Source organism: Microtus oregoni, unplaced genomic scaffold (assembly GCF_018167655.1).
Source record: "Microtus oregoni isolate MIOR12 unplaced genomic scaffold, Mior012 000006F_ref0000085, whole genome shotgun sequence".
NCBI classification, from domain to species: domain Eukaryota; kingdom Metazoa; phylum Chordata; class Mammalia; order Rodentia; family Cricetidae; genus Microtus; species Microtus oregoni.
In genome coordinates, this window is record NW_024543065.1 from 14643424 (window position 1) to 14663684 (window position 20261).

Here is a 20261-nt window from a genome sequence, read left to right on the forward strand (position 1 = left end):
CAAATTATAATGGATGAATTATTAAAGCAAATATTTCATTCAATAATGTTGTGATGAGGGTAAAGTAACACAAGGATAGAGAATACAACTTCACAAAAATAAAAAGACTGGAAGATTGTGTGTGTTGTGGTGAATCAGACAACAATTCTGGAAGATACTAAACTATGGGTGATCAGGATGATTAGGCCATGTTTCTCCTGATGACCACATACCAGACTCAGACTTCTCTTCCAAGAGTGCTAACTTTTTTTTTTAATAATAATGATTACAATATAAATGGTTTAGGGGGGTTCATATGTCAAAAAAGTTGAGAAGATATTTACAATGACAATAATTCTAAAGTAAAGTATCGAGAAAGAGAGAGAGAGAGAGAGAGCACAAGCCAGCAGAGGTCTATAGACATAATGAAGTCTAGCTATGGTTAATGAAGCATGGGAGGAGAAAAGACTGATCTAGTTCCCATCATCCTCTTTTGGGAGATGTTTCTAGTGTATGTTCACACATTTGCAACATGTTCCACCATGGCTAATTAATCTAGGCTCATTTTTATTGCAAAAATAGCATGCAGATATAAGAAAACACTTGTAATGTGGGAATGACATCTATAATCTCATTAGTGTTCATCTGATCAGAGAATGATAGGGAAAAAAGGTTATATTTTATACTTAATTTTATTAGGATTTTATGTAATCACATTCTGGTGAAGTTCACAATTTGCTTCTATTAAACAGAAAGCAAAGAGTTAATATGTATGTAAAAGGAAACAAAACAAAGCCTTGCTTATTATTTTAGGAAGAAGTCACACTATTATGATAGACAACTAGGACATATCACTGTGTTTCCTCTGCCATTTCAATATGTATGAATTCTCTATATAAACGCAGTAAATCTTTCCGCACTGTTCTTCCAAATGATACCATGTGTGTTCCCTTCTTAAACACTTTGGAAAGTCATCAGAGATGTCATAAGAACAAAGAGGTTGTAAGTTCCCAGCACAGTTGTATACAGTGGAAAACCTCAGAAATGTTTGCTTGCCTGTTTTCCTGCTTTAGTGTTTCAGTAGTAAAATCAATTTATATTCTAATTGGGGTAAAGGAGTAATATTAATAACTGTTTTTGAGATAGTCATGGAAACAAATTAAACTTTGGTGTTTTTGTGATTTCATTATGCTAAATTGATTTTTATTCAGAAATTCATTAACTATAGAACAAAAATATTAAAAAGCCATGGTATATGAAGCAATAAAGCAATACTCACATTATAGTTTCATATATTTGCGCTGAATGATTGCCCCTGACCCATTGTTATGCCTCCAGGACATTTTCTAGTTTTGCTTTTGCCTTACTAATATACCTCAAATCAGTTTTCTTGAGAAATTCTCCAAATCCCTATGTGAGTAGCTTGAAATTTTTCCCATAGAAATTCAACTGTTGAAAAAAAGCAAAACACTTTTAATATAAGACTCCCAAACTCTACTGAGCTAAGTTGAAATTTTCCACTGGACCCTGACATTTAGTCTTTCATATACTTCAGGCTCATTGACCTCTCCATTTCTTTATTCTTCCTAAAAAATGAAATGAAAACTGTAATATGAAGTACAGCCTTCAGCCATGTCGTTGCTGCTTGCATGTCACTGTGATCTCATATGCTCTCAGGTCAACTAGAGTGAGTGATCACCCCTAAAGAGCAGACAATTTTATAGTGTTCAATGACTTCAGAGAATCCCTGAGACCTTTTCCATATTCCCCCAGCAGGAAAAAAATAAACAGCGTTTAAAACTTTAAATGCATTTTGTATTCTTCTTTCTCCTCACGTGAATGTTTACTTGAATTTTCCTGAAGCTGAAGGATGTCTGACTTTGAAAGAGATTAAATGTCTAAGAAGATATACCAATCCAACTGTCATCTCGTTAAGTCAGATGTTAACAAGATTCACAGAAGCATAGAATGCATAGTCATTCATCTCACAATATTTTTTGTCAAAAGAATTATATATGCCATAAAGTGTGACATCAATGTTCCTTGTAACAGATTTATTGTTGCTAATAATTTATAAGTATGTTTGAAATGTTCTCAGCTTACTTTTCAAGCTATCAACACCAATTAAAATAAATAGAAGCCGTTTGTGGTCCTTAGTGGTTGTTAGCCATTGAACGGAATCCTGAAGGGAAAATATTTGAGACTGTGACATAAATAAATATCCTGCCCATACTAGTTATTCATTCTACAATATTAAACTGTGTTAATTAAAACGTTTAAATAATTAGCTGTCTAAAATACTGAATGACTCCACTGTGACTAGAGAATGGAAACCTCCAATCTTAAACTGAAATTAAAGTTCTCAAGTCCACTTTCACACTTGCTTTCCATGATTGCTGTCAGGCATACAACTTGGCAGCCCGACACCACAGATCAAATAATTCCAGAGGTCAGGCATGGGAAGTCCTTTGGGACTAACACAATATATTACTTTCATAGATTTAAAATATTAAAACTAGCTGAGGGTGCCTGCCTCATGTTGTCCTTCTTCCACATGAAAACAAAATGAGATATTAATGTCAACAAACAAGTTAGAATCACTTCCACAGAAGCCAATTCTTCCTATGATACAATTTTGTGAACTAATGTTTGCTTCCTTGCATCCATGGCAGAAGACTGAGGTGGAGGTGAGAAAATGTCTTCAGAGTCACATGGGAGAGATGAAGGGGTCTTGGGAGGATTAGTCCCATCAGCTCCTCACAAGCCTTCCACAAGGCTATGTTTTAATAGGACTACTAGGGATCCTATTAAGATTCAAGTCAGTGGAGTTGGCACTTTAGCTTGCATAGCTAGTGGCTATGCACAAGGCTACTAGGGTACTAGGGTGAGGGTGTCTCCCTACATGCTAACTCCTGCTCTTCCTTTATTACTTTAGGCAAAGTTGCTTTCAATATTGCATATATAATAATGTCATGACTCTGGTATTTTTGCTATCTGAACAGAGCTGACTGTTCTGTTTCCTCCTATGAACAGAACATGTAATTGTTTTAAGGCTCCAGTGATACCTCCTTTTTGTGAAAAGTTTGATCCTCTCACTTAAGAATACTGAACTAGCTGGGAAGTGGTGGCACACTCCTTTAATCACAGCACTTGGAAGGCAGAGGCAGGAAGATCTCTGTGAGTTTGAGGCCATCCTGGTCTACAAGAGCTAGTGTAGGACAGGCTCAAAAGCTACAGAGAAACCCTGCCATAAAAAAAAAATACTGAACTACAATATGAAACTGAAGTCTGCTGACATTGCTCTACCACTATGTGTTTCTTGTCCTCTTGCTGCTTAAATTTATTTTTCCTTTGTTTAAATTGATTAAGCCTATTGACAGAAAAGGCTATATCCAATTTACTTTTATCCATGCAAGGCTTAATTCTTGTTTTTTTTTTCTCAGAAATTAGGATTAAACCCAGGGCCTTACTCTTGCTAGGCAAACACTCTAGTATTAAACTGAATCCTCAACCCAATTAATGATGCTATGTTGTTGATACAGTGCTAACAAATAAGCATTCTCTGAATAAATAAGTAATGTCTAAACTCTTAAATATAAAAGTCATAAGAACAATGTATAAGCAGCCATTTTCCAACATATTAGTCAAGTAATGATGATGATTGGGTATTATATTTTTATGAGTTTTTTTTCTAAAGTTGTTTGACTTTCTTTTGGGACCACCGATTCACATAACAAAACGGAGACTGCTAGACTGCTTATTGATTATGAAAGCTTGGCCATTAGCATAGGCTTGTCCCATTAGCTCTTATAACTTAAATTAACCTTTTTGTGTTGTTGTTTTGTAGGCGAGGGTGGCTTCAAATTCACAGAGATCCACCTGTCTCTGCCTCTCCAGTGCTGGAATTGAAGGAATGCAGCAATACTGCCTGACTAAATTAACCTGTTTTGATTCATCTACATTCTGCCTGTGGCTCAGTTTCTCTATTCTGTACTATATGTTCTAACATACAGTTCTCCCTGGCATCTCTTGTGCACCTAGATTTTAACCGCAAGTTTCTCTCTTTCTCTGGAAGTTCTTCCTATTCTCTCCTGCCTAATAATAATTTGTTAAGTAACTAACAAGCAATATCAATCTACTCATTTTCCACAATAGTAGAAATCATTGAATACATGCTAGGTATGTGTTGACTATTGAAAAATGTACAAGAAATTTCACATGGACCACTATAGATAGAACAAATGAGAAACTAAAAGCTAATTTTATGGACCCTTATTCATATTTAGAAACACTGGCTTTCTATTACAAAGTTAATAAATACTCTAACCACAACCTAAGTATCAATGAAAATTAGATGTAGATATTTTGGTTTATATACTTGTCTATGCTTTATGCTTCAGAAAGAACCTCTCGACTTACAATGTTCATTCTTTGGAAAGCAGGGCAATTTATTCTTAAATAATTTTAAAAGTAGTCATCCTATTGACTAATTTAAAATAATTCTGAGGTTATGGAAATTTTATTGTTAACCAGTCAGTTGTTAGTTTAATCATATCTACAGTATCAATAATTTATCTTTGCATTTTCAGATTCCAAGAAATTGAAAAAAACTCCAGAAGGTATAAGAAATACTTGAAATGCTTTCTTTTTGGGTGTGTGTGAACGGGGGGGTTGGTACATGGTACTTGATGAGCCTGTAAATAGCATTTTATCACTAAAAGACATGTCTAGAAAAAAATTCTGTATATAAAAGAGAAAGAAGGAGAATAAAGAGAAAAGAGCAAGGGAGCAAGTAAGACAAAGAGAGCTCTCTGACAATATCGCCACTAGAAGTATTTAACAGTGACAAAAATAAGAGATCTGGAACTGTAACTCAGGGACAGCACACTTGTTTATCGTGCATAAGACTCCATGCTCAAGCTCTAGTAAACACAAAACACCAATAATTGTTCATATTTGCCTATCATGAACTATTTCAAAGATAGGATTATTTTATGACTCTTAACAATGTTACATATCAAATACACAAATTTAGTAAGTTCAATATCATTTCGACATAGTGTCATCTGTTTGGAATTGACGTATACATTCTTTGTCTTGACTACAATCATGATCTATTTGGCAAATGCATCCTCTGTCTTCCGTAATTATGTATGTATAAGGTGTTTATGTATGTGTATTAAGACTACCAGGTATAAAACATTCAGGTCATTAAGCAGAATAATTCAAAACCTCTTCTGTTTCTGTCAATCAACTTATAGATCTACCTGGGATAATTAGTGAAACCTCAAAGCAAGATTCCCTGTGAAATTTAAAAGGAAAAGTCATAGGGAGGGGGGTTGGGGAGAGGCACTCTAGCCATGGTTTTGTGGCAAACATATCTCAAAATCTTTTAAGAGCAATTGTTCCCTGCTTCTTTTTCTTTCTACAGAACAATCCAAGGGGAAAAGTAAGGAAATGCATGCAACGCCTGTATAAATATGTTGCCTCTGCTATATATGATCACCCTGCTGGTGCTGATATATTTATGTTTCAAATTCCTGTGTTTAATGCATGTGGACTCTATTTTTATTTTGATTTGTTTATTTTACTGGCTTTACATTATTTATTGGTCTTCAGCATACTGGAGTATATGTAAAAAGGAGGTTATAATAGCACAGAAACTATAGCAATAATTCTAACTCATGTGGGTAGTTAATTCAAATCTTTAATTTCCTACCATAACCACATTCCATTGATGCCCATAATATAACATTTGTGTAAGTTTAATGTTGTCATCTATTCCTGTCTCCAATCTTAGAAAACACTGAGTGCTGGTTTCAAGACTCTTCCATATTATCTTTTTGTAATCTATAAATACCTTGGCTTGTTCACATTCCACCTACTATCAGCATTGTAAGGCCATTGCAATAAAATTCTAGGGATCCATTTCTTAAGGATCTTCCACAATTATTCAACACACTATTGAAATTGCTTGCCAACAGTTCAGTAAAGCTATATGCCTCCAGGTTTGTGTTTTGCAAAACTAAGATATATTTAACAAATATAAACTAAGGGACAATAAACTCAGCCATTAAAGTTACACACTTCTGAAATATAGAGATAGGATTACGTTGACATTTAAAATTCTGCTTGAAGATATACATCAACTTAGAAAATCATGCATGTTTTGGTTGTACTGAAAGTTAGGACACTGAAACACTATGTCATGAAAACTGATCTGACATGTCCTGTGGAAAGAAACATGAAATTATGCCACAAACCTGCCAGAGAGAGCAATTTATCTGTAGAGAAATATATATGGTCCTTCAGGCCTGGATAGATGAGTGTAGATAGCTGCTATGAGATCTGGTCCAAAAATTCAGAAAACATAACATAAACCATTGCACCTGCATGAACATGGAGGCAGTCAGAGATTTGAAAATGTGGTTCATTTTTGTACCAACCACAGTTCCCCCTACATCCTTCCCCTCCTCCTGCTCCTCCCTAACTGCCCTCACCACCTCTGCTCATTCCTCAGAGAGAATAAGGTCTCCCATAGAAAGTCTACTAAGCCTGGCATGCCTGTTGATTGACTCAATAAAGAGCATATTTTTTTATTAAAAATTATATATGTGTACACACATATATGGTATATTTAGTATTGTGATCTAGTCAATGCTTTGTTCTCAGAAAACACTCAGTAGCTGTCATTTTCCAGATCTTTTCTATTACCTTTCTTCTTGTTATTTACAAATATTTAGCCATGTTAATATTCATCATCATACAAGAATTATAAACTCATTGGAATAAAGTTATTAGAGATCCAATTCTTAAGTCATTAACAATTGTTTGCACTTTTAAAAATGTATACACACACACACACACACATATATATATATATATATATATATATATATATATATATATCTTTAAAGTCTTTACTTTGTTGCAGTTTATGGGATTTAAAGTTTTTCCAGACTTATTGCATCTCCTTGGCAATCTTCAAGATACTAATGTATTTTATAAATAAACATTTCTTCTCAGATATTCATTTATCATCCAACTTCTTCCCTTGCAAGAAAGGTTGTAGATTGTTGTTTGGCAGTAATTTGGAGGAGAAATTATATCCTTAAAAACAATTATTAATCACTTACGAATTCACCTATTGTTTCTGCTTTATTGAGTAGACTTTATTTTTGTTACTATTATTGAATCTTTTAATTTGTTCAATCTAATATTTTTGTATTTAAGTTTTCTGTACTCTATTATAACTTATAATCTCATATTTAGTTTCAAATTATTCATAAATTAGAAGATTTTTTTTTTACTTACAGGCTAAAATTAACCCATGATGAGAAAAGCAGGACAAGAAGTATATGGACATTTTATAAAATCCGATATATTGACATTATATAAAATCCTATTACATATATGTAATAGGATTTTATATATATAAAGAGAGGAAAAGCTTTTTATTTCGTCTTTGGATATCATACATAGCCAGTGTTTGAGTTTGACAAAAGCTGAAATTCACTTTCAGTAATTCTTTGTTGTCATCACTTTATTAATATAAACATCTTTAAATATTTCAGTTAATTATTCAACTATTAGTTAAACCATACACCCAAGACCTGGAAAGATGACTTATTGATTAAGAACACTTAATGCTTTTTCAGAGGACCAAGGTCTGGTTCCCATCACCCATATGGTGCCTTTCAACTATCTGTACCTCTGGTTCCAGGGGATCCAAGGCCCCTTTTCATATATAACACACGGTATGCATGTACACATATTAACAAAGCACTTAAATACAAAATAAAAATGAACATATGTTTAAAGAAATGAAAAATTAACATCACTCCCAGTTAACTGTCATTTGGACTTTAGTATGTTTTCTTTTAGCTATGCCACTCAATTTTGTTTGTGTTCTCAGCACTTGGTCAAACCACTTGTTCTATTTACTTTACTGCTAGCTACTGTGTCAGAGCAGAATAAGTTTCCTAAACCACATACATCAATTCAGGCTTGGAGAATAAAATTGTACAGGGTGAGTTTGATGCATTGGTCAGAGAAAACCATTTGGCACGCTTTCATCCTAGAATTCGGTTTATAGAACTCTTTCAATGCAAATATCTCCCTATCTTCAGATTATATTCACTAAGTAAAATCTCATGAAATCTCTGCCTTGCTTTGCTTTACCATGCCTATATGTTATCATCACTTGAGAATCTTTAAATTAGAATAGGAACATAAGCAACAGAAAAATAGTCCTTATTAATAGGTCAGTGTCAGCTTGAGGCTTGAATCATGCCTTTTCATCATCTAATGTGACGGGGGTGGGCATCTCTGAAGGAAGTACCACCTAACGAGGATTCTAGTGTAACAGGCTTTGTACAGCCAGGCAAGTGTGTTTGTTTCCACTGGCCTTCTTCCTTTATCTTAGTGCTTAAATTTTCGCATCAAAGTTCTTATTGTCACTAAATACATAGCTAAGAAAATACTTGGCAGAGGCAGTCCATATAAAATGGACCCAGTTTCAACTTTCTATAATTTATTTTAAATAAACTATAATTATACTTGGTGCTTACTTTGTATCCAAACTTTAATTCATGTTAATATAAAATAAGAGCAAGCTTAATGTTTTGCATCCTTTAAAAATCTATATTATTTTTCTTGTAATACTTCAGAAATAATTCCTTAATATTTAGAATATTTCAGTGCGATGCTAGGGGAACATGCTCAATGAACAAGGGATAAAGGGCTATACTGAGGGTGAGATATTAATCATTTTGTGACATTCATGAGTTTCTGTGGTCTAACATTAGCAATGTATGTTTGTGTACATTACTAATCTTATTTAGAAAATATAGAAGTATAATAATATTAACAATGGTAATATGTTTTAGAACAGGAAAAGAAAGAAAAGCCCACAGAACCAGGTAATTATTTTAATGTTTTTCTGCTTTTTCAAATTATTTATTTGGTACTTGAAAACTGAAATTTAATGGATTATCACAGATTAGTGATTTTCCCCTTCTTTTCTTGTTTCACACAGCAAAGTCACCAAAATTGGAATCTCCAGGTGAGTGAGATTGGAGTAGCTCAATCAATTTTACCTATGTCAAGCCTGAATCAGGATTATAAAGGCAATGCCAGATTAAGGCAGGAAATCTGTCATCTCATTGTCTGTTTTCTAAGGTCTTGACAGAATCAATATCAGTACAGTTTGAGAGGATGTAAATTGAATGCTGTGTTCTTCCTTTTTTGCTAAACTAGTGTCTATGAACTAGCAGTATCAGGTCCTCCAACAGGTTGCTAGTATGAATATCTAGTCTCCCCTCAGACCAAGTAAGTCAGAATCTACATCTTAGTAAGATCACCTTTCATCCATTTGGGCAATATTTGAGAAACACTATTGTTTGAAAAATCACCCAGCAAAAGCAACCTGTGATGAAGGGTTTATTTATCTCAGAGTACAAGGGTATAGTCCATCAGGACGTAGGAGAGCTCAATGCACTAAGTTACATCATATTCACAGTCTGCATGGAGGGAATAATGACCGCTGGGTCTAGCCCAGGACCACAGCTCGTGGGTGCCTATGATTACCGTGGGTTTCCCTCTTCAACTCATCTGGTTTAGATAACCCCTCACTCACATGCCCAGACAATTGTCATCTCAGTGGGTCTCGAGTCCAGGAAGCTGATGATCAGCAACGACAATTACCAACACTGGTTTCTAGATACACTTATGATTAAAGCAGACAAGAGAAGGCAAGAATAAAACATTTCTGTGAATGCTCTCCTCACATTGTTTTACTTTTGAAACACAAGATATTCAACTCCTGAAAATGTTCTCTCCTGTTCATAGTGTTGATTAACAACATTTTGGACTGCTCTGGAGTGTTTCTCTCAATATAGCAACATCCTAAGATTAGAAAATTAAAACCAGTCAACCAGACAAATAAAACAACTGAAATTAAAAGTACAGATAATGTGGACACAAAATCATTTTCTTAAGGTTTTCTAAAATTTAACCAGTTCAAATAAATTATTCCAGTTGATAATTTCTGAAATACTTAAATACTTTCAGTTGACCTTGCCTTAAACGCTACCTATAACTTTTTCTTGGTAGTTTTCGTTTTATCATTTAAAGTTATTTACTTTATTTTACTATTCAAAGAATGTAACTGAGGCTTTTGTACACGGTCTGTGTGTGCGTGTGTGTGTGCTCGCACACACATGTGTACAGGACATATGAAGATGTGTGTATACAAGATGTGAGTGTGCACGTTTGTGCAGGCGATGACTTTTGGAGAGTGTAGGTGTGAAGATGTTGTATGTGCAGAGGGTGTGCATGTATGCAAGCGAACATTTCCTTAATTATTCTCTCTGCTGCTCTTATCATATTCCATTGTATTTAAAAGGAAACAACATTCATTTAACATTACGTCACTAGCCAAGAAAATACAGCTAAAGCCTAGCATATCTATAACCTCTTGCTATAAGTATTCAAACCTACGTTTCTTATTCTTTGGCCAACTTTGTAATACCTCCTGAGATGAACAAAGTCTGCTTGGATATCTTTTCAACTTCAATAGCAGTTTTTTTTTCTTATGGTTATCATAGATTTTAATACGCTGATTTAATTCCCTTTTCTTTTCTGGGCTTTAAAACATCAGAAGACAGAGGATACAGATGGGATTTAGCTTTTTATTCTCAAAAATGACTTTTATACTTCCAGATACACAATGGGCACTTGATAACAGTTTATTAGTTGAAGAGATGAACATGAAATAGAGTAACAATTGGCTGTAAAGTATAAAAACTGAATAATTTTCAGACACGTAATTTAAGAGATGAAATAATAGCATGTTTCATTATTTCACAATAACAGTCAAACTGATACCACTCAGAAAAGTGATGCTTTGTCTGCATTATAGATTGGTGCCTATTTATTCAGGAGTGCATTCCCACAGTAATAACAAATACATGCTCATATTTATACATATATGCGGTAGACAAAGGTAGAGCATAAATTATGGAAAACATGCAGAATTATACACAAGAATTGATATGAGCAATTTTGACGGATCAGTATTATTCCTCTGTATTATCACTAACTACAATAGTCTGTTTGCCGTCACTGTATGCACATCTGATGGTGTGGGTGCAATGCACCAACTTACTAATACTCAAGCCTTTTCATTTGATTTTGCTTTAATTTTAGAGACAAGGCCTTTCTATGTAATTCTTTCTGTCCTAAAACTCACTATGTATATAAGGCTGGCCTCAGACTCACAGAGATGCTCGTGCCTTTATCCCCCCAGTCCTCAGACTAAAGGTGTACAACACCATGCCTGGTTAATTAAACATTTTTTTAAGAAAGTGGGAAACTCCCATGAATTTACAAAGATTACTCTAGCTAAGACTCCTAACAATGCCTGAACTGACCCTCTTCATTGATCAGATTGGTGACTATCCCAAGCATCATCAGAGAGCTTTCATTCAGTAACTGATGGAAATAGATGCAGAGATCCCCAGACAAACATTAGGTGGAGCTCAGGGAATCCTGTTGAAGTGAGGAAGCCAGAAGTGTCAAGGACATCACAAGAAAACCCACAGAAGCAACTAACCTGGGTTCATAGGAACTCACAGTCTGAACCAACAACCAGGGAGCCTGCATGGGACCAACCTAGCTCTATACATATATGTGAAAGTTGTGTAGCTTGTTCTGCTTTAGGAACTCCTAACAATGGTAGCAGGGGTTGTCCCTAATGCTTTGGCTGGCTCTTGGAAACCTATTCCTCATAGTGGATTGTCTTGCCCAGCCTTAATACAAGGGGTGGTACTTAGTCTTACTGCAACTTTATATGTCATGCTTTGTTGATGCCCTCGATACTTTCTGAACAGAAAGAGGAGTGAATTGAGGGAGAGGGCTCAGAGGAGGGAAGATGGAAGGAGAGGAGGAAGGAGAAACTGGTTAAGATGTAAAATAAATAAAATAAATTTTAAAAGAAAGTAGAATTACTGGATATTTTTAAAAAATAATTTATGTTCTTTGGGACAGTCTTATAGATTTGGGAACATATATTTGTCTAAACATGGAAGCAATCAGGCTGTTTGATAATTTTTGAAAGTAGAGTAAATACAGCACGAGCAAATACTGAAGGATGTATGAACTCACTTTCTACAGCTTCCCAAATTTTTGCACTTTGAAATTCATTTTAGAGGACCACAAAGAAAACTACAAAGCTGCATTTTCTCCTCAGATCTATTTTTTTCAGTGTTATACTTGCTATCTCCCAAACAACTGTATCTCAAAGTTATTTAAAATAAATAAAAAGCTACTAGTTAATGAAAACTGATTTTTTTTTCTTCTTATTGCAGCTCCAAGTGAAAAACCTGGGAAAGCAAGTATGTAAATTACTCACCTGCATTTTCTTCTGTAGACCTTGTTAACACTTCTTTTTGTGTCCCACTTGTCCATGTTTCTATATGATTAATTGTTATGGTGAAATAATGTGCAAGATAACTCATCTGGCTTTCTTTGTGTTTGTCCTAATGAAAATTTGTCAGTGAGCATCAGTTTGTGAGTTTTCAGTAATTTAGACCATAATTCTGTATTCTGTCACATCTGTTTTGCATCCCATAGAGCTAACAACAGTTCCATTTTTTTACACATTTCCTAATTAACTATTTAAAGATCCTAACTATTAATACCTTGATCAAGCTTCTTAGCAATGTACTTTGTCTACCATGATAGTTGACATTTCAATGGAATGTAGCCTTCCTAAAATTTTATTAAGATTTCTTTTGTAGAGTTTCACTTTTCTTAATGTTTATATCCTCATATTCGGAAATTATTCTGAAAACGTATGACAGATGCATCAGTGGCAGATCTTGAAACATTCTTAAGGAGAAATGCTTGTTTGTTGCTTATTATATTTTAGTTTGATGAAATAGTTATTTCAATACTGTTATTAATTGATATTAAGTGCAATATGAGGCATTTGCTTTTAGGCAAAATACTAACTTCCTAATGGTTTATCTATAGGATTAATAATAGAATATATGCTGCATACATTATAGAATGAATTTATATTTTTATTTTAAGTTGAAGGTGAAAAAACATTGATCCTGGTACTGACATATAAAAAGCCCTATATTTTATTTAATATTTTATTTTTAAAACAGTATATTATTGACAGATATATCACAGAATAATTGAAATATTTGGTAGTTTGATGTCTTTTAAAAAATGGAACATTGCAATTTCATTTGTTCGCAAAGACATTAAAAAGTTAGAGATATTGAAAAAGAGTAGCTTAGGGTTAGAGAAATGATTCAACAGTGGAAAATACATGGTGCACTTACAGAAGACTTGAGTTCTTGAGATTAGTTCCCAACACCCATATTGGTTCACAATTATCTATAACTCCAGTTCCAGATCATCCAATGTCCTCTCATAATATCAATGGGCATTCAAAATCACGAACACACACACACATATACAATCTTAAAAAAATTAAAAAGTACTTTATTATGACCTATAATTCTGTTTATATTTTCATGTAAAACAGTAAGTTTAAAGCTGAATGTAAGGCTAACTGAAACTTTGTATTATAGATTGTTTAGTATGCTAAACCATGGAAATGCATAATCAAGAAAATGTAGAAAGTGAAACTGATAATTTTGCATTGCTCATAGAAAACTTTAGATTGAAAATTACTCAGAAAATTAACATTTCTCATGAAGAAATGTAACATGCAGATAAAAATATTCATCCACAAGAATAAAATCTGGAATTATGTCCATTTGTGCAGCACTGTCCAATCACATTCTGAAGAGCTAAGCATCTTTTGCAGAACACTAGTAAACTAGCTTGCCAAATGATTTAAAGCCAATATAAAATTTAAAAAGAGTTAGTACCCAACCACTTATGACATGTGGGATTTAACTGAATATTAGTCTTCACTTTAAATTAATTTAAAATGATTCATAAGCCCTTGTTTCTTAAAATCATCTATTATAATTATGATTAGACATTTATCTTGAAATTGGCCTTTTAGGTATTGAAATCATAAAATAACAGATTTTACTAAGTTACTGCAGACTATAAGGTTACTGTAGACTATAAGTTTAATGCTAAGAGGAAAGTTGCATAAATTACGGATATTTTTGAAAAGTCTTTAACTTGACAATATAATGTGTTGTGAAGTTTATAGGTATTACCAGAGTATCTGGTGTGTTATTTTAAATCATAATAGTATGTAAGACAATTAGATATATAGGTAAATTAACATAAAGCAGATATGTATGTGATTGCATATCATGACACTGAATTTAAAACCAAAGGTGAGATTAACAGGAGAAAAGTTCATGGAAAATTAATTTTCCTTATCCCTGGATTCATAGCTACAAATTAAATTGAGTTAATAGGGAAAACTCATCTACCCAGCTCCTGAACATTAAGTAATATCACTGTAGGAGACACACTTATCAGTTTGAAGCGGAGGCTTTCATGGGTCCTATGATCATTACAAAAGATAGAAACTGTCCAAGTTTCAATGATACATCCTATTAAGGGGATCTTAATGTCCCTGCAATGCTGTGAGGTGAAGGTGATGAAGAAAGAGTGTCTTGGGAAATACAGAATTGTCAGGCCTGTTATAAGGAGGAGGCTGCTTGTTTGTTCCAGCTGCCCAGAAACAAAATAGCCACACAGAAACTGTATTAATTAAAACACTGCATTGCCCATTAGCTCTTGTTGGCTAACTCTTACATCTTAATTTAACCTATTTCTATTAATCTGTATATCACCATGTGGCCTACCAGCAAAGTTTCAGCAGGTTTATATCTGGTGGTGGCAGCTTCATGGCACCTCTTTCGGACCCTACCTTTCTTCCTCCCAGCATTCAGTTCTGTCTTCCCCACCTACCTAAGTTCTGCCCTATCAACAGGCCAAGACAGTTTCTTTATTCATTAACCAAAAAAAAAAAAAAAAAAGCAGCACACAGACAGGACCTCCACACACCACAGACCTATATTTAGAGTTTCTGAAAGTTAATATAAATTATTTTGTACATGTGGATTCAAGCCAAAAATGCCTCCAAACACCCATTTCTTCCTCCACCCTCTTGAATGTATATACTACATTAAACATTGGATATTATAGTGCTGAGACTGACAATGATTGTTAACAGGTGGTATTTTAGAGAATTGATTATGTAACATATGCATTACCATTCATGGTAAATTTCAAAAGGACATTATGTTCCCACTACTTACTAAAATACATTTGGACATCATCCCTATTTTACTGTGAATGGTCACACCAAGCACCAGTGCTTTGAAGGTCTTTGTAAACATTGTTTTAGTTGATTCTTTTCATATTGAGTAAATCAAGGGCTTAGAACACCTAGTTCATATTATCCAAAACTATCCTCTGATCAATTGTGCTATGAACAAAAAATATACCTTAGACAAGACAGATTGAAAATTTGTTTATATAAATTTATTTGAAATATCAACAATGAACTATTTTTTTTACCCTCTGATTTTTTTGTATATTCAGCCAACAAGCAGAGGTTGTTCTATAGAACTTTACTCCTCTACTAATGTACTCTAGAATTATTTGAGAATAGACAGTATGCAAAGTTAAAGATTAAGGGAATTTTGAATTTAGGCATTTATCATTGAACATGTGTTTGGAGGCATTTATACCAAGATATTGGATAAATTATTTTAATAGCCCTGGACTATTTCTTTAAAAAATAAGGTATATAGTCTTATTCTGATTTAGTAAATTAGTGGTTGTAGATTCTCTCGCAGTGACCACGATTTCATAGAATAGTTAGCTAGAGTTAAAATACCAGGCATGGTATTCCTTTGGTTGAGTGGATATTAAGACCAATTACAGAGCCATTGGTTACTGCCAAGGTATGTGTGATACTATTCCACTTGTAAGAATGTCATGCCATGCTGATCATTGATGTGATTCATAGGTATCACATGTGGATGGGACTCTTGATTACTTCTCTTATTTGGAAGCTTGCATGTATTTTCTGTTACCATAGAAACTAGACTTTATGGAGGGGACATTCAAGTCAGCTCTAGCTCAAGGGCCTCTGGATCCTGTTCTTGAAGTGCATAGTGTCTTCAGAAATAGAGATCTACCTTCCACCGCTTGTATTAGCCAAGGCCAAGAGCTGTATCTTAGATAACTTTAACTAATAACTCAAAAGAGACTTTTCATGTCTGGTATTTAAGTTTGTGTTAGGTGGCCTTTGACTCTTAGAGGGAGTGCCAGCAGCACAGATGAGAAAACTTAATTAAAACTACAAAAGTATATGGAGAAATATATAGGAGTGTTCTTCTAGGATGGGGACTTTTAAAACCCTATAAAAAAGTCTAAGCCATAAATTTAAAATCAAATTATAAATATAAAATTTATAATAAATACTAATATTAAGATCTTTGTCATTAGATAATACAAGTGATAGTAATATACAAATGTTAATAACATCAAAAGTATAAAAATATGATAATAATGAACAACTCAAATAATGAAATGTTGATAAAATGAGATGGGGAGCATTACAAAGATTTGTTATCTCATCTTATTTTCTTTCCCCCAGCCCAGAAAATTGTAGAAACTTTGTCTGCCTTTGTTTTGAAATGGAAAACCATGTTCTAGGAATACATTTCATTTTATATCTTTGGTTTGGCCTTCTCATTTTCCTTACCAGATAATTCATATAACTTCAGTGGAGCAAAAGTTTTGTCTTTTAAATAGTTACTGTTTCTTGCAGCAACAACTGAGTTGAGCATTTATATTACCACTAATACTTAATAATACTTACACCACCAGCTATTCAGGTCAAATATCCTTCACCACCTAGACAATTAAAGAGTGAACAAAGAAGGGCTTTACAAGTTCTTCCCTAACATTCGTAAATCACCTAAACTGTGACCATATACACATAATCTAATATCTCTTTTTGTGGAATAATCTACTTTTTATCAACACTACTTACATAATAATACAATTTTGATATCACAGAATTATACCTCGCTAAAGGAAGTTTACATAGGGTTAATTTATCAAAAAGCAAAAAGTGATAAAAGTGTTTTGAAGTTCAGCTTTCTCTGCAGCTTGCTTTTCTCTCTCCTAGGCAATATATGCATTTTACGTTTTGATTATCTGTGTTCTTGCCTGACTATATGTTATTATTCTGAAAACTCTGATATCCATTGCTTACTCTTGGTATAACTAAATTTGCAGAAGCTGAACGATCCAAAGAAGAGATTGCAGATGCCTCAACCAAAAAGGGTAAGCACAACAGAAAAATCCTGATATGACTATAATTGATCTTGAAGCTTTTAACTTAGTTTGTGTAGTGTGTTGAGAGGAACTTTGCCTGCCAATTCTGCTATTTCACTGATACAGAAACCAACTTTGCATGGTGCTTGTAGCATCTACACTAACCAGGTTTTATGTTTAGTTCTCTAGTGTACTCAGTCCTGATCCTCTAGAGATATAAATTAATGTTTGTAATTGTATTCAAAATACAGTTTTTGAAAATATTTATAAATATATTGCTTAAACCCAATATGATTTCAGTCATCCATAGGATATTTGGGTACACCACGCTACTTTAAAATAGCAGGTATTACATATATTAAAATTTGACTAAGAAGTCTCACATAAAAATGTTCATTTTATGTGAAAACAATACAGAATTAACAAATATATCCCATGAAATGCTAACATAGGACATTTAGCTTTGAGAAACAAAATAGGAAGTTTGTAGAGAAATCAGTAATTTTAACAATGTCTTTAAAAGTATCTCATAGGAATATTTAATAAGACTTACCTTCTTTATACTTTCACACTTGCAAAAATCTACACATACACCCTTACATACATATTCTACTAACATGATATTAAGTGTACAAAAAGAACAAATACATAAAATTATAAAAAACTAATAAAATATACATGACGCCTATTTGCATGTTTTTTAACATTATATGTAAACATAAATTAATTTTCCACACCCATGAATGTATTACTAATTGATATGCATAATATATACATGTTACTATTCGATATACATAATATATACATGTTACTAATTGATATACATAATATATAAAAATTGATATATATATAATATATACATAAACATGCTTATATCATTTTATGGAAGAGATAATATTGTGTTTAATTGATATAATTTTACCATAAGTGAGAGAATCCTAAATTAGCATAGCTTTATATGGTATCATATTCTGAAATTGACACGCCTATTAATTCTGTGTGATGTAATTGCAGTTGTTTCAGAATGAATGATATCATGGTATTATGAAAAAGCTAAGGATTTAGACAATAAAAAAAGTCATTAATCAGGGCATGGATACAAGGATTTCACATGTTGTCAACAAATGCAAATTAGAAAGCAAGAAGGAAGATGAAGGAAAGATATATTCATATCTGTAGCTAACAATGACACCAACAGTGTCCAGAAAACAGCAGATGTTATTCTTCTATAATAGGATTGCAGATAATATTGTCTTTGGGTAATTAGTGGTTGTAGAAAAGAATGTGATGATGATTTAAAAAAAAACAAATATTAAGCTACTGGTATCAGATTCTTACATGAATTGAAGTATTTTACCTTGAGTATTAGGGCATAAATACAAATATTGACAATTTACAATTCAACCATGTAAAAGCCAGAGTAAATCATGATATGAAATCAAAACTGTATAATCAGTTATGGAACTCATCAGAGTCCACAACTAATAATGTCATGATTTTATAGCATGGGGCCACTATTTTTGTTGGAATGAGCTTGCTGGCTAAGTCTTTGGAGTCAAATGACAAAAAACAATCTATTTATAAATAAACATAAGATATTAAAGCCAACTTCTTTGAAATTCATCTTCTGTCTTAATTTTTGTTTTAAGTATGGTGGTACATATCAGTTTGGTAGAAAATGAAAAATCAACACAATCATTCATAGCTTTTAAAGCCATTACAAATAAACTTAGAGCTGGGCAGTGGTGGCGCACACTTTAATCCCAGCACTCAGGAGGCAGAGACAGGTGGATCTCTGTGAGTTCTAGGCCAGCTTGGTCTACAAGAGCTAGTTCCAGGACAGGCACCAATACAACAGAGAAACCTTGTCTCGAAACAATAATTAAACTCAGGGAGGGTCTCACATTATTAACAAAATTACAAAACAGCTTTAAAACTGAATTTTATCATTTGTTAATTACTATACACATTCCTTTTCTCTAAAATGTAGTACATTTATTATTCTCTCATGTATATGGCATCCACAGCATTTAACACCTTATATCTCATAATTAAATAGTATAAGAAAATTTAATTAGTGGCTGTTATTTTTTTCCAAGTTGATTTTGAGTTTGGGACTGTATATGATAGAGTGAACACTGTTGATTTTTTGATCATTGTAAAATTTTCAAAGTTATGAATAATTCAACTATAGTTCAGTAAGTGAGCTATAATGTTCTAATTTATCACTTGCATGAATTATTTTGTTTTAATACTTAATTGAAGATACATAATATTAAATCCTCATTTGATACCATCTGTTTTGAAATTCACAATTTTCAATTAATTTTCAATTCTATTCAACATAATCCTATGGATACAATACTAAGAATAAATTAAAAGAAAAGATGAGGGTTAATTCTAGACCTAAGAAGGCAAGATATTGGGAAAGATGTACTCTATTTTTGCTACTTGAAGAAAGTTTTCAGCAAAACTATAGCTCTAGTCTGAAGTTTAACAGGGAGATAAATTCAGAAGTGACATGGCAGTTTAAAATTTATTCTTTCTTGGAAAACATCAAAAGATTTGCCCTGCAGTGACCTCAGAAGTAAGCCTTTAATAACAGATATCTTTCCAATGGGAGAAGGATGTATAAGAGCATCTTTGGTCTAAGCAATACAGGGAGACAAGGCAATGAGGCTTTTCAGGATGTATATGAGGATCAGTATATCTCAGGAGGAGTCCCAGGTCTCAAAGAGGCACGCCATTGTTGCTGTGGCTCATGCCGATGGTGAGTCCCTTGCTAAAGCAATGAAACCTGTTAGTCCTTAAATAATTCAAGTCCACAGCAGGAACTTTCAGTTTATCTCTGCTATGCGTGTCTTGTGAGGAGTTTATCATGTGAATTAGTCTTCAGTTTCTCTTCATAGTCTTTGAACTTTATTTATGAAGTCTTTGCATACTTTTACTGTATACACACTGTTTGTTGGTATCCCAGA

The 20261-nt window shown here is 33.4% G+C and overlaps 1 protein-coding gene across 1 annotated transcript in view; it reads left to right on the forward strand.

The window, feature by feature from the left end:
* The first annotated feature begins 5088 nt into the window (after positions 1-5088).
* The window catches only part of LOC121449281 (triadin-like), a 46173-nt gene continuing 31000 nt past the window's right edge, over positions 5089-20261 (forward strand). The window contains exons 1-6 of the mRNA XM_041653587.1: positions 5089-5122; positions 5411-5428; positions 8868-8900; positions 9017-9043; positions 12348-12374; positions 17245-17292. Of these exons, the coding sequence (XP_041509521.1) occupies positions 5089-5122; positions 5411-5428; positions 8868-8900; positions 9017-9043; positions 12348-12374; positions 17245-17292 (187 nt within the window). The remainder of the gene's footprint in view (positions 5123-5410; positions 5429-8867; positions 8901-9016; positions 9044-12347; positions 12375-17244; positions 17293-20261) is intronic.